At 37.6% G+C, this 15507-nt stretch overlaps 1 protein-coding gene across 1 annotated transcript in view; it reads right to left on the reverse strand.

Annotated features, from left to right (window-relative positions):
* Positions 1–1109: 1109 nt before the first annotated feature.
* The window catches only part of SECISBP2L (SECIS binding protein 2 like), a 56483-nt gene continuing 42085 nt past the window's right edge, over positions 1110–15507 (reverse strand). Inside the window, 4 exon segments of the mRNA NM_001258064.2 lie at positions 1110–3182; positions 6609–6828; positions 10066–10220; positions 11106–11326. Of these exon segments, the coding sequence (NP_001244993.1) occupies positions 2500–3182; positions 6609–6828; positions 10066–10220; positions 11106–11326 (1279 nt within the window). The 3' untranslated portion in view covers positions 1110–2499.

A 15507-nucleotide genomic window follows, 5' to 3' on the forward strand; every position in this document is an offset into this window, starting at 1 on the left:
GAACCCTTACTCTTTCCACTGGATCTCTTTATAGGTCTTCAAAGAGCCAAGCACGCCCACTTCAAAAAATACATAAAAACTTTCCTGATTTTCACAACTCCTCCAAAGTCTGTAATTCAATATTCCAAAATTTAAAGGAAACAAGTTACAAAGACGTGATTAATATTTATTTAAGCATGCTCTCAAAATGGTAACATTGCCTTTACTAATTCTTGGGTTGTCCTCTCAAGGTGACCTGTCTCATAAAAAGGCGATGGTGCCTTGGATTTGCTGGCAGAAGAGGTACTGCATATGCGAGAGCATTTACCGAACATAGAAATAAACACTTCTGAAGTCCATAGCAAAATTAAAAGTTACCAGTGTTCTGAAGATTTCCTCAACTTCTCTTTTGATACAAATGTCAAAAATCTAAAACGACAATTCATGTTCAGAAGAGATATAAAATATAAGAAACCTGTGAAAAGCCATCATCTCAAGGTCAAGAGTTATCTGAATCACTGACATCGAGCAAAGGAAATTTACACCATAAAAAGTATGAAAGTTTTGAAATTCACTTTTAAGACTGTCAGTAGTTCAAAACCTCTATCATTTCTTTAAATCAATGAACACTTCCAAATGTGTAGAGACAGTAAGATCTGCCACGTATAAATCCATGAGTACTATTTCAGAGGCTTCATTCCTTACCTGCTGTGTTCCTTTAAGTATTGGATATTTAGTGCCTAGGAAGTCTATACTGGAGAACAGTTTAGACAGGACAGTATAATAATGTCCCCTTTTAGCACAATAATAAAGTTGATTGACTAACATTTTCTACACAGCAATGCTCCTAAACTTTCACAATTCACAAATACTAAATCACCAACCAAGAATCCAATCTCTCCAGTAATTAAATGCCAGCATTATAAAACATCAAAACTAGCACAGTAGTCCCAATGAGTTCAGTAAAGAATCTGCCCAATTCTTCTCTCCTGCCTCTGTGAGGCAAAGCCCTGCCCCAGATAATCAGGGCAGGGAAAATACCCCTTCCTTCTCAGTTGTGTGCCTGCTTATGGAAGCTGGTAAGTGGGAAACTGGCATACACACACACACACGTGTGCATGGGGGGGGGTGGGGGGGCAGTTGGGGGTGGTGGGGAGTTGGATGGAAGACACAAAAAATACAGTTTGTCATTCTTCCACCATTACATAAACTTGTAAAGTCACTAAAGTCCAGGTGGTGACTGACTAGCAAATAAAACATTTAGCTCATTTATTGTCTCCTAAGCAGGTATACAAACTCCTAGAGAAGGGCAGAGATAAATAATAGTGAATAGACAATTAATACCTACATATCTGTATACTCTAAATCTTCTAATAGTTTCAGCACAATTAGAACAACTTTCTCTTATCTTCTATAACTTCCTCATCTAAGCCTTGATTATCAGGATACATGTCACAAGTTGTGCAAAGTTCCTTTCCCTGACCTCCTGACAGTAACTACGGTCATTGCTATGTGGAAGGTGCTCAAGGCTAGGTGCAAAATAGGTATCTTTTAAAAGGTGAAACGGTTTTGCACTCAGGACAAGTTTGGATACTCAATCAAATCCATATCTCAAATCAAGAGTCCTGAACCAGAAGCATGCAAGAGAACACACCAGTATAAGACTTTGTTTCTGAAGAGTTTACATGTAAGTGCAGCAGTCATACAATCGGTTACAGTTATTCACCTGTCAAAATGTGCCTAACTTTTGTAAATAAGTCTATGTACAAGAGCATTCCTGAGGTAAGTAAGAAGCAAATATGAGAGAACCTGGAGGTCCTATCACGGGTGACTGTTCACTATTATAGACAGCATCTATCACTTTCCACAAATGAGGCTAGCTAGCTATAATCTAAGATGGTGGCTCCACTGCTAGCCGAAGTTTTGAAGACTCTGTTTTAGCCCATCCCAACATTAATTAATTACAATAATCAGTGACTTCTGACTAAACATTTGTGGACCACATAAAAGTTGCATCGATTTTTTAAACATACAACACTGGTGGACTTAGTTACCCTCAGCCTTTTATTTAGTTTTCTGACTCCACCCCCAGTTCTTTTTTAAAGAAGCCCAAACAACTTTTTGGTCAAATTAGAGTAGAGGAGGTGGAATCCTGAGGCAAACACTGATAACTGCTTCTATCCTGAGAACCTTGTTCTTTAATTTTCAAAATAACTTTAAGTAAGCATTTGAAATTTATTTTCTTTAAGATCTGGTCTTCTTTCTATCATTATTTTTGATTACAAAATAAGCTGAAACAGATCTGAATTTTCCACACAGTTCTTAGAAAGAAAGACACCTGGATGCTAATCAAAAGCTAAGCTACAGATCATAACAAAACAAGTAAAAGCTACAAAAATATTTGTTGGGAATTAAATACGTATATTAAATACTGGACAGTGCAAAATGTTGAGATGAAGCATAAATGGTAATGGCTGCAACCCTTCCACAGCTGGAGATAGAGAGCCGACATTTCCTGAGTTATGTAGTTTGGGTTGTGTAATTAGAATCAGAGTGCTCTTTGTTGAGCGAGCTGCAGTTGCTGGACTTCTGCTGCCCAGCACTGGCCTGCTGGTCAGCAGTCCATGCCTCACTGTCCATCCCTGGCTCCAGCACCTCGGGCGTCTCTGCTTCCTCTTCTCCACTTTGCTCTACATTGTCTTCCTCAGAACCATTAAGGGTTTTTCCAAGCTGAAGGGTTTCCATAGTTCTCTGGGTCTCTGAGACCCAAGACTCAATTCGACTATTGAGCTGCACTTCTACAGATATGGGTTCATGAGTGTAATCTTCCTCCTCCTCCTCATCTTCATCATCTTCTTCTTCAAGCATGCCAGGTACAAGAGTGCTGGTGGTGCTGGTGATGGAGGAATTCAAAAGGTCTCGGCAACTGCCATCCAAAGAGCCAGTCTCTGTACTCTGCTGTGAGGCCCATTCCAGGTCATCTGGCTTCACTTCCTCTTTATCACTTGCTGTGGATTTCCCAGCACTTGTAGCTGAGGTAGTACTGCCTGTAGCCACTAATGATGGCTGCTTACCAATAGGGGGTGTGTCAAATGGAAGTTTACTGGGTTTTTCAGAAGTGCTGTGCTTACAGGATACCTCTTTCTCATTTTCTGATGTTTCCAGTCCATCTGAAGTTTCCACCATGTTTCTCCAATTTGTTTCTACAAATATCAAGCAGATTTTTTAAAACGTTCTGGAACATTGTTTCAAAATCATGCAACTCTTTAAAAACCCCCAAATAAGAAAGAACAACAAAATATATAAATTTGTTGGCTTAGAAACTGGAAAAACTACAAATCTAGTTTGTTTAGTACTAGTTTGAGAGAGAGAGAGAGAGAGAGAGAAAGTGTGTGTGCGCACGCGTGTGTGTGTGTGTGTGTGTATTTCAGATGGAGTCTTGCTCTTTTAGGCTGGAATGCAGCAGCATGATTTTGGCTCACTGCAGCCTTGACCCCCTGGGCTCAAGCTATCCTCCTATCCTGAGCTCCCCAAATGCTGGGATTACAGGTGAGCCACTGTGCCCAACCTAATTTAAATGTTATAAAGGGAAAATAATTCCCAAAAATGTACATTCAAAATAAAGAAACAGGGAGGTAAAAATAAGTATATTAATGCTTCAGAATGCAAGAGATCTTATACCAATAGGAGCTCACTGGCACTCATAAATAAAATCCATACATTCATGAAAATCAATGAACTGCCTAACTTTTTTGTGGCCTAGAGGTGTACTGGGCTCAAGGACCCACAACCCAAGAGATAGAAGAGCCAAGATGTCCAGCAACAATAGTTCTGATTTCATGTGTTTGTACCATGCTCACTCAGCAAGTTATTTAAATTATCTTTTGGCCTGTAATGGGACATGTGTTTCCAATTATAAGCAAAGAATCCATCTATGCATTTCTAACATCTGTGAAAGGTTGTTTTATAACATATATATATAGCTTGGCTTACAAAGTGATTTTGGAAGACAAAAAAAGTATTATATACTAGAGTGGTGACAAACTAAATTATTTCTCATGATAGGAAATCAGTTGAAGGCAAAAAACATACCAATAATCCTTCTATCATATTGACATTACAGCTACTATTTGCAGTTTATAGGTGTCAGTTGTAGCAAACCTATTCACACTAATATGTTCACTATGGTTACCATCTATGGATGATATATTGATACAGAGCGTATTTTGGGCACTTCAAGTCAGGATACATTGTCTGGGAAAAAATTTCTTTCCTGAAGCTTCTTTAGCATAGAATGAGTCCTTTCCACTCTAATTTCTACCTCATGAAAAAACAAAGAAAGAAACAAACAAACAAATAACACCTCCTTCTATATTCTCATTCTCAGCTAATGACATTATCATTTACACGATCTCAAAGCAGAAGAAACCTTATAGTAACCCTTGGTTCTACTTTTCTCTCCTATTAATATTATATCCCTTTAGTCCACTGAATTCACCACTATACCATGACACTGGTAGCTCAAAAACTACTAAATCTGTTTACTACTGCCTTAGCTCAGGCCTTCTTTTTCTTGCTGTTCATTTGTAGTATCTTCCTAACCAGTTTTGTGAATTGATTATATCATTGTCTAACTGGCTTTTTATCACCCTAGGATAGAATCCAAAATCCTTGGCGTGGCACAGCAAAGGCCTCCATGATCTGGCCCTTATCTATCACTCTGGTCCTATTTCATTCTGACCCTGAACCATGGGCCACACGCTCCCTGCTCAGTGTCATTTAAATTCTCACTGTTCCCTAAAGTTGGAACATAAGCTATACTCTTTCTGTAGATGTGTTTTCCTCCTTTCCCCTTCAGACTCCCATTCATCTTAAACTACTCTTAAATGTTAGTTCCTTCATGAAGTTTTTCCTGACTCCTGAGACAGGCAATCGCTAACCTGAACTCCCACAGCACTTTTTACATATACAGTCAAAAGCTCTCGTTTTGTGTTTGCTGTTTCACCTTCCTCATCCCTCCTCACTTCCACTCCAGCTCATCTCTGTGTCCCTATGACTGGCATATAGTGAGTGCTAGAAAAAAAACAAAAAAAAAACAAACAAAAAAAACCCAAACAAACAAAAAGTCTAGTAAGTGAAAATGTTCCTACATATATTTAATTACATATAAAAAAAAACTCCGAAAGGCATAAAATGTCTTAAAATTTTAGATGCACATTAACATTTCCTTTCAACAGTTTTTTTTCTAAAGAGAAATCCAAGACCCCGAGATTAACTGATAACACCTAAAAACCTTAGGCAGAATATAGAAAAACCAAGGCTTCAATCTTTGAACACTTTGAATCTGGTGCTTTTTGAAAACATCACCTCCATCTCTGAGACCTTCTTTTTATACTACCTGTGTTTATTTGTGCCCGTATGAATATTATTTGTTACTCTGTCATCTGTCCAAACCCACAGCTTTATAGGTTTCTCTTATGGCTTGCCTTTGAGATGTGGCATTTCACTATATAGGGAGCATCGCGCTCATTTACAATGTTAGCACTTTCCCTTTATCTTCTTAATTTTCAACTAGTATCACTCCTGCAAAAGAAACATGTCTGCCTCTAAACCAGTATCACCTGCCCCTGGCCAATAGTTTCCTAAGGGCCCACAACAACTTGTAAATTGCCTCTGCTCTGAAGCTTTATTGAAAGCATTCCAAACATCTAACTACAATCACAGACAGGGAGGCCAGGAAGGGGAGTATGGGAAGAAAATGAGGACTCACTCTTTTTACATGTTAAATTTTAGGTGGCAACAAGCTATTTGATAACCTCCCAGAGAAAAGAAAAAAAGAATGAACAAAGAGTCAAATGAAAGAAGGTGGCTATACTATTTAAATTTTAAGAAAGGAAGAACAAAGAAAGTTACATAGGGAAAACAAATCATAAACTAAACCAAGAAAGAGAATTAAAGAGCTCAAAGTATTATAGACTATAAGGCAAAGAAACGACTGAGATGTAGACTTCAATAAACAAATGTTAAACATTAAGTACTATTTTTTAGTCTGTATCTCTTTTTGATTACAATCAGACTTTACTTAAGGCAAATATCATGTCTAGGTTTTACAAGCTTAGAGCGAAAAACATTCAGGTCTGTAGTTTACTTAGTAAATACAACATTAAAATTTTTTTAAAAATTTTTTTCTTTTTAAGATTAGTGCAGTAGTGAGAAGCGGGGAAAGAGCAGAACAAAGGAGATCAATCTATAACTGACTGTGAACAAATTAGATAACTCACTACCTTCAGACCAGCCCTTAGGAAATATAAAATTTTAGTAACTGAGCATAAAGTATTGGAATAAAACTTCCTAGTGTTTACTTAGTGACAGGTCACAAGTACGGTGTGTTTTGCTTTTTAAAGCCCCCGAGGCTTTTTTAAAAATTTGGAACTGTGATTAAATTCCAGTGTCTCATAAGAAGTCTCAGTCCCAAATATTCTCCTGATTTTTAATGAACATGTTTAATGCAATGTTTTAAACCAAATTTCGAGCAACATTTGACTAATCAAGAATAAAGATAGAAACAAAAGGCAGAATAGAAATCATCTCATAGTTTAGGTTATTTAAAATAGTATTCAACAACTTACCATATTCCTTTTCATTTACTTCAGAGATGGGTTCAGAAATGACACTGCAGAAAGAAATGGCACTTGCTGCAGAGGGGTTCCGAGAATGTCCCATGTGGTGTGGCACCTTCTTCACATTCTTCAAGGCTTCCTCAGCCTGCTCCTGTTCCATTGCTGCAACCATATCTTTATATGCTTTCCTGGCTTCCTCAGTGAGTTCTACTAACTTATTAAACAGGCTCTGAAAAGAAAGAGTATTTTGATTAATCCATTTTTTGTTATACTTTTTATTCCTATTATGGATAATAAGTATCTCTACTGTTTGTTTCAGGGTCAGACACACTTTCAATGGGGATAAAATCCAAATGGTATGCAAACCACAGAACCTTATGAAATTACTCTATAACTTACATTTACTGTTTAATTCTCACAAGTCTGAGGAAATTTCTTGATTCCAACACTAGCCACTAAATGTGATATATTAAAAGTTCTTACAACATTCAACAAGTGCACTCTTCCTTTAGTGTCTGCCACTACAGAGGGTACAAAGATGACTGAACATCAACTCTACTCTCAAGGAACCTTCTATGTGGCTGGAAAAAGATGGTAAGAGACACCTATAATCCAAGGCATAATACCTTAAATGCCTTGAGAGGTGTAAAGTGTTACGGCTTTTAGATGAGACATCAACTCTAAACTGCTGGGCATCACTGAGGAAGTCATGAAGGGAAGATGACATCAGCATTGGCCTGGAAAACGGTACAATTTTGAGGGGTGAAATTAGGGCCTTCAAAGCCAAATATGCAAAATCATTAATAAAGCTACAGACATAAGAAAAGTATAAGGCTTGTTAGGGGAGCAGTAAAGAATCTTATCTGGGTTACAATATAAGGGAATGAGTGTATTCTGAGTGATGTTCAGGAATGTAGAAGGAGATGGCAATCTCTATAGGAATTAAATTTTCCTGTATTGTTTATTTTTTGGAAGAACTAGATGACAAAAGTAAGCTGGTGATAATATGGATAGCTAGGACCTTGAAGATGATGAAAAGATAACACAAGATAGAAAAGCATGACTACTGGGCCAAATGCAAATTAGAATATAGAGCCTGGAAGTAGAATATGGAGCTAAAAAAAACCGGAAGTTCTTTCATTGCTGAAACAAAAATAGGAACAAAATAAATAATTTCCGTGAAGTGGTAGGTATACTGAGCATACTCACATTTAATGAGATGGCAAAATTCGGCTGGGCATAGTGGCTCACGCCTGTAATCCCAGCACTTTGGAAGGCCGAGGTGGGTGGATCACCTGAAGATAGGAGTTCGAGACCAGCCCTGACCAACAAAGAGAAACCCTATCTCTACTAAAACTACAAAATTAGCCAGGCATGGTGGTGCATGCCTGTAATCCCAGCTACTCGGGAGGCTGAGGCAGGAGAATCACTTGAACCCAGGAGGCAGAGGTTGCGGTGAGCCGAGATCATGCCATTGCACTCCAGCCTGGGCAACAAGAATGAAACTCCACCTCAAAAAAAATTAATAATAATAAGATGGCAAAATTCATATAGCATTAAAGTTGTACTTCAATAACTATGATACCTAATAATGTCCAAAGATTTAAGTTTCCACAGCCACCAGAAGGCCAATCTATATGACTTTTAGTTATGCCATAATTCTACAGCATCCCACTCCTGTTAAATGACCAATTTAGTATCACAATGCAACATACAACATTAAGTAAAGAATTTCAAAGAATTAAACATAACCTGGACATTTTTGAGAATCTGTTTAATTTTATAATAAGTATAAACCTTGAGATGAAAGCATGGCAAAAAGTGCTACATTGCTGTAGAATAATACGTCTCTGAAAATTCATCTCAAGAAGGAAAAATATAAGTAGCTTCCTTTATCCAGCTGCACTTTAAACCGTTTAAAATAGCAGGTATAATATAGGATGCTGCTAATTGTATTAATTTTGAAGAGTGGTGGGTGTTACCTACTGGTAGTGTAAAAAAATATATTCAGGATTTATTATTTTTAAAAAGGAAGACAGATTCTGTTAAAAAAAAATGACAGCCCCTATGTGGTTACATGTAACAGGCTTGACAAATATTTGCAGTGTTTAATAAACCATGCATTGAAGTGAAAACAGTAAAAAGAAAATATGCAAATGGATATGTGAGTTTAACATTGGTTTTACAATATAAAAAAAGAAATAAATTGTTAGGAATAAAAGAATATAAGGAAAGAGAAGAAAAACTAAAGAGAGATGCTAAGATCAAGGAATAAAAGCCTTGAATGTGAGGGTAAAGAATGGAAGCTTAATTCAAAGATTAGTTGTATAAGATGGTAAAAGTAACAGGTGCACTACCATTCACTGTGAATAGACATACTTGATAATATACCAAGCTGGTCTGGAACTCCTGGGGTCAAGCGCTCCTCCCACCTCAGCCTCCCAAGTGACTGGGCTAACAGGCAAGAAATTCTCACATATAGTCTAGCATAGTGGGCAGATATACATCTATCTCACAATTTCATTCAACAAACATTTATTGCCTGCTTATACTCAAGTAATGTGAAAGGTGTCAGGAATATAAAGACAAAGGAAGGGGGCTGTCACCAAGGAATTCACAGTTAAAGGGAAAGAAACATACATAACCTACAGCAAGGCAGTGTGTTATGCTAAACGTGACAAAAGCATGGGCTGTTGTGGGAGCACAAATATTATTTATATGCTCATAGAGCAGGTGGGTAGAGAATTTCATGGGTGGTGGGAAAGAAACAGAATGGACAGGGGAATGTAGGATATGCAAACATGGTGACTGGATAGACACACAAAAATAGTGTGGTTGGCAAAAACAGTCTGTCAATGATATCACAAAGTACTTTAGAATCACCTTCGTAAAAAAACAGTCTTAAACACTACAGTTGATGAGCATTATGCTAAATTAATAACCATTATATTATCAGCTCCTATAGATAAAGATCAATATTAGCAGATTGCCAGAGAGATGATAGTTGATAGTATCATGGGTACAACTATTGTGACAATTGGTTTAGAAATTCCATTTTCTAAAGGAAAATCCCTTCCAATTAAAGGATTCTTTTGTCTCCTGATTCCTAGTAGCACAAAATATACCCATCTAGAGACTGAAGAAATTACATTACATAATATCAGATATCTTTAACCGGCAGTAAAATAAATTACCAAGTACTATGCAGTTGAGCCCGGAAGAAAAAAACCACTTTGGCAGAAATAGGAACTAAAACCTTTTCAAAATGCTTTAGGATTCATCTACATAAATCTTTTCCACCACTAAAAAAGGAAATGTAATACTCAAAAAATTTCCACTCATTCTTTGAGGGTTGTCAACTCACTCCTTCAAATGCTTAAACATAACACTGGCATATGTCAATTGAAAAATGTGCTATCTGGGGGATGTGCTAGAGAGCAAGAGTGTGTGTCTTCTAAATTCTTACCTCAGCACCAAAGTAGTTGAAGATTCCCACTACGCTAACAGGAACCAGCTTGTTCACACAGCGTCCTAGTGCTTTCCTTCCAAGGGCAAACACAAAAGGAATTTCTTGTTCCCGAGCCATGGCTATAACATTATAGAGGGCCTCATCTAGACCACCTGAGAAAATCAACACACACAAAGGCTTTTAGTTGTTGCCTACATGGAGCTAATTGCACACCTGACAGCTAAAGCATAAAACATTGCAGCAAAGAATTCTATGAACGCTTGTAGCACTTACGCTGTTACACACATTATCCTATTTGATTTTATACTACATATGGAAGTATATATGTATTTTCTTTCTCCCCTATTAAATTCCAAATTCCCTTAAATCCAGTGTTTTTCTTTCTCCATAGGGATTAGCATAGCAGCAATCAAACTGCAATTCAGCAAATATTTATTATAAAGAAATTAATTAAAATTGTTAATGGCTGACTCGCAAATCTTTCAGTTCAAGAAAAGCTCTCTCACAATGCAATGAGATCAATTATACATTACTGGTCTCACTGATACTCCTCGCCATGCATATGCCTACTACTTCTACCTGCTTTGTCTACTATGGTCACCTAAAGTTGCCCATCAAAAAGGACAAATAAGGATGCATGATGTAGTTCAAAGTACTTGTGTGCTGGTTTGCATAAGTGCCTCTAAATGAAACTGCTGCTGAGAGACAAATCACCACCATAAAATTTTAAAAGCAGAATATATATGCAGAAGAAATGCATTCTGGCTAGACCTCCATCTGATCACAACAGAAGGGACAGTTGGTGGGCCAAACTGAAATCTTCCACTGGTGTTCATACATGAGGATTTTATTTACAATCCAGTCTCAATTCTACTACTTAATTTCAGGTATTGAAAGACTGCATTTTCTTTTCTCATGCTCCAATAGTCTGCTTTATACCTAAACTCTGATGAGAAAGACATATGGCTTCCACTTTATATTCACTGAATATCCTACAGCTATACTATCAAAACACTTCAAAAGCAAAAAGCGCATACCTTTTGACTGGATTTTTTCACAGTTTGGAGAAATTATAACACACTTGATCTTGTTTAACTTCATATGTTTGGTAACTTCTCTTAGACCCATAACGAGTCGTCTCCTTGCTTTTGCTCTCACAGGATCTTTTTGGTAGATGCGTTCCTGGAAACTGACAAGCTCTTGGAGAAGAAGAGTCACACATTCATCAATCTCTTTACAAAGAACCTGATTACAATACCTGTAAAGAAAACCAAAATGGGTAACTCCATCCTAATTTTTCCCCTATAGTTATAAAACTACATTAAGGAAATATCTCTAAGAGAAAATATATCTGGCAAGAAGTTTTCATGAAAAGTCTTTTAAAGAAGTGTTTAAAACTTCTTAAATTCTTCAGTCAATTACAAAAACAGAAGGGTGATACAGATATTCCTTGTTTCTGCATTTCAAATAGGCAGATTTGATTCCGAAATTTTTTTTAAGTATTCAATAAATGCTTGCTTTTATTATGACACTGGTTTTATTCATCACTTTATCCCCATCACCTAGAAAAAGGCACATACTAAGCACTCAAAAATATCTGATAAATCAACAAATATATTTGTTGTCTTCCACGTTGTATTCTTTTTTTTTTTTTTTTTAAATTATCCTTTAAGTTCTGGGATACACGTGCAGAATATGCAGGTTTGTTACATAAGTATACACGTGTCATGGTGGTTTGCTGCATCCATCAACCTGTCATCTACATTAGGTATTTCTCCTAATGCTATCCCTCTCCACCCCCCACCCCAACAGGCTCCGGTGTGTGATGTTCCCCTCCCCGTGCCCATGTGTTCTAATTGTTCAACTCCCACTTACGAGTGAAAACATGCAGTGTTTGGTTTTCTGTTCCTGTGTTAGTTTGCTGAGAATCATGGTTTCCAGCTTCATCCATGTCCCTGCAAAGAACATGAACTCATCCTTTTTTATGGCTGTATAGTATTCCATGGTGTGTATGTGTCACATTTTCTTTATCCAGTCTATCACTGATGGGCATTTGGGTTGGTTCCAAGTCTTTGCTATTGTGAATGGTGCTGCAATAAACATACGTGTGCATGTGTCTTTATAGTAGAGTGATTTAGAATCCTTTGGGTATAGACCCAGTAATGCGATTGCTGGGTCAAATGGTATTTCTGATTCTAGATCCTTGAGGAATCGACACAGTCTTCCACAATGGTTGAACTAATTTACACTCATACCAACTGTGTAAAAGCATTCCTATTTCTCTGCATCCTCTCTAGTGTCTGTTGTTTCCTGACTTTTTAATGACTGCCATTCTAACTGGCATGAGATGGTATCTCATGGTGGTTTTGACTTGCATTTCTCTAATGACCAGTGATGATGAGTTTTCATGTTTCTTGGCCGCATAAATGTCTTGTTTTGAGAAGTGTCTGTTCATATCCTTTGCCCACTTTTTGATGGGGTTGTTTTTTCTTGTAAATTTGTTTAAGTTCTTTGTAGATTCTAATATTAGCCCTTTGTCAGATGGATAGATTGCAAAAATTTTCTCCCATTCTGTAGGCTGCCTGTTCACTCTGATGATAGTTTCTTTTGCTGTGCAGAAGCTCTTCAGTTTAACTAGATCCCATTTGTCAATTTTGGCTTTTGTTGCCATTACTTTTGGTGTTTTAGTCATGCAGTCTTTGCCCATGCCTATGTCCTGAATGCTACTGCCTAGGTTTTCTTCCAGGTTTTTTATGGTTTTAGGTTTTATGTTTAAGCCATTACTCCATTTTGAGTTAACTTTTGTATAAGGTGTAAGAAAGGGGTCCCGTTTTAGTTTTCTGCATATGGCTAGCCAGTTTTCCCAACACCATTTATTAAATAGGGAATCCTTTCCCCATTGCTTGTTTTTGTCATGTTTGTCAAAGATCAGATGGTGGTAGATGTTTGGAGTTATTTCTGAGGCCTCTGTTCTGTTCCATTGGTCTATGTATCTGTTTGGGTACCAGTACCATGCTGCTTTGGTTACTGTAGCCTTGTAGTAAAGTTTGAAGTCAGGTAGTGTGATGCCTCCAGCTTTGTTCTTTTTGTTTAGGATTGTCTTGGCTATATAGGCTCTTTTTTGGTTCCATATGAAGTTTAAAGTAGTTTTTTCTAATTCTGTGAAGAAAGTCTAATGTAGCTTGATGGGGGTAGCACTGAATCTATAAATTACTTTGGGCAGTATGGCCATTTTCACAATACTGATTCTTCCTATCCATGAGTATGGAATGTTTTTCCATTTGTTTGTGTCCTCTCATTTCCTTGAGCAGTGGTTTGTAGTCCTCCTTGAAGAGGTCCTTCACATCCCTTGTTAAGCTGGATTCCTAGGTATTTTATTCTCTTAGTAGCAATTGTGAATGGGAGTTCACTCATGATTTGGCTCTCTGTTTGTCTATTATTGGTGTATAGGAATGCTTGTGATTTTTGCACATTGATTTTGTATCCTGAGACTTTGCTGAAGTCGCTTATCAGCTTAAGGAGATTTGGGGCTGAGACGATGGGGTTTTCTAAATATACAATCATGTCATCTGCAAACAGGGACAATTTGACTTCCTCTCTTCCTATTTGAATACGCTTTCTTTCTCTTGCCTGATTGCCCTGGCCAGAACTTCCAACACTATGCTGAATAGGAGTGGTGAGAGAGAGGGCATCCTTGTCTTGTGTTGGTTTTCAAAGGGAATGCTTCCAGCTTTTGCCCATTCAGTATGATATTTGCTGTGGGTTTGTCACAAATAGCTCTTATTATTTTGAGATACATTCCATCAATATCTAGTTTTTTGGGAGTTTTTAGCATGAAGGGCTGTTGAATTTTATCGAGGGGCTTTTCTGCATCTATTGAGATAATCATGTGAGTTTTATCATTGGATCTGTTTATGTGATGGATTATGTTTATTGATTTGCATATGGTGGACCAGCCTTGCATCGAAGGGATGAAGCCGACTTGATCGTGGTGGATAAGCTTTTTGATGTGCTGCTGGATTTGTTTTGCCAGTATTTTATTGAGGATTTTTGCATCGATGTTCATCAGGGATATTGGCCTGAAATTTTCTTTTGTTGTTGTGTGTCTGCCAGGTCTTGGTATCAGGATGAAGCAGGCCTCATAAAATGAGTTAGGGAGGAGTCCCTCTTTTTCTATTGTTTGGAATAGTTTCAGAAGGAATGGTACCAGCTCCTCTTTGTAACTCTGGTAGAATTCAGCTGTGAATCTATCCGGTTCTGGGTTTTTGGCTGGTAGGCTATTAATTACTGCCTCAATTTCAGAACTTGTTATTGCTCTATTCAGGGATTCGACTTCTTCCTGGTTTAGTCTTGGGAGGGTGTATGTGTCCAGGAAATTATCCATTTCTTCTAGATTTTCTAGTTTATTTGCATAGAGGTGTTTATAGTATTCTCTGATGGTAGTTTGTATTTCTATGGGATCAGTGGTGATATCCCCTTTATCATTCTTTATTGTGTCTATTTGATTCTTCTCTCTTTTCTATTAGTCTGGCTAGTGGTCTATTTTGTTAACCTTTTCAAAAAACCAGCTCCTAGATTCATTGATTGTTTGAAGGGTTTTTTTGTGTCTCTGTCTCCTTTAGTTCTGCTCTGATCTCAGTTATTTCTTGTCTTCTGCTAGTTTTTCAATTTGTTTGCTCTTGCTTCCCTAGTTCTTTTAATTGTGACGCTAGGGTGTTGATCTGAGATCTTTCCCACTTTCTCCTGTGGGGATTTAGTGCTATAAATTTTCCTCTAAACACTGCTTTAGCTGTGTCCCAGAGATTCTAGTACATTGTGTCTTTGTTCTCATTGGTTTCAAAGAACTTATTTATCTCTGCCTTAATTTCGTTATTTACCCAGTAGTCATTCAGGAACATGTTGTTCAGTTTCCATGTAGTTGTGCAGTTTTGAGTGAGTTTCTTAAACCTGAGTTCTAATTTGACTGCACTTGTTTTGAGAGACTGTTTTTTATGATTTCCATTCTTTTGCATTTGCTGAGGAGGGTTTTACATTCCAATTATGTGGTCAATTTTAGAATAAGTGCAATGTGGTGCTGAGAAGAACGTATAATTTGTGATTTGGGGTGGAGAGTTACGTAGACGTTTAATAGGTCCGCTTGGTCCAGAGCTGAGTTCAAGTCTTAAATATCCTTATTAATTTTCTGTCTTGTTGATCTAATATTGACAGTGGGGTATTAAAGTCTCCCACTACTGGCTGGGTGCAGTGGCTCACGCCTGTAATCCCAGCACTTTGGGAGACCAAGGTGGGTGGATCACCTGAGGTCAGAACACTAAGACCAGCCTGGCCAACATGGCGAAACCCTGTCTCTACTAAAAATACAAAAATTAGCCAGGCTTGGTGGCATGGGCCTGTAGTCCCAGCTATTCAGGAGGCTGAGGCAGGAGAATCGCTTGAACT

This window comes from Macaca mulatta, chromosome 7 (genome assembly GCF_049350105.2).
Source record: "Macaca mulatta isolate MMU2019108-1 chromosome 7, T2T-MMU8v2.0, whole genome shotgun sequence".
In the NCBI taxonomy this organism is placed as follows: Eukaryota; Metazoa; Chordata; class Mammalia; order Primates; family Cercopithecidae; genus Macaca; species Macaca mulatta.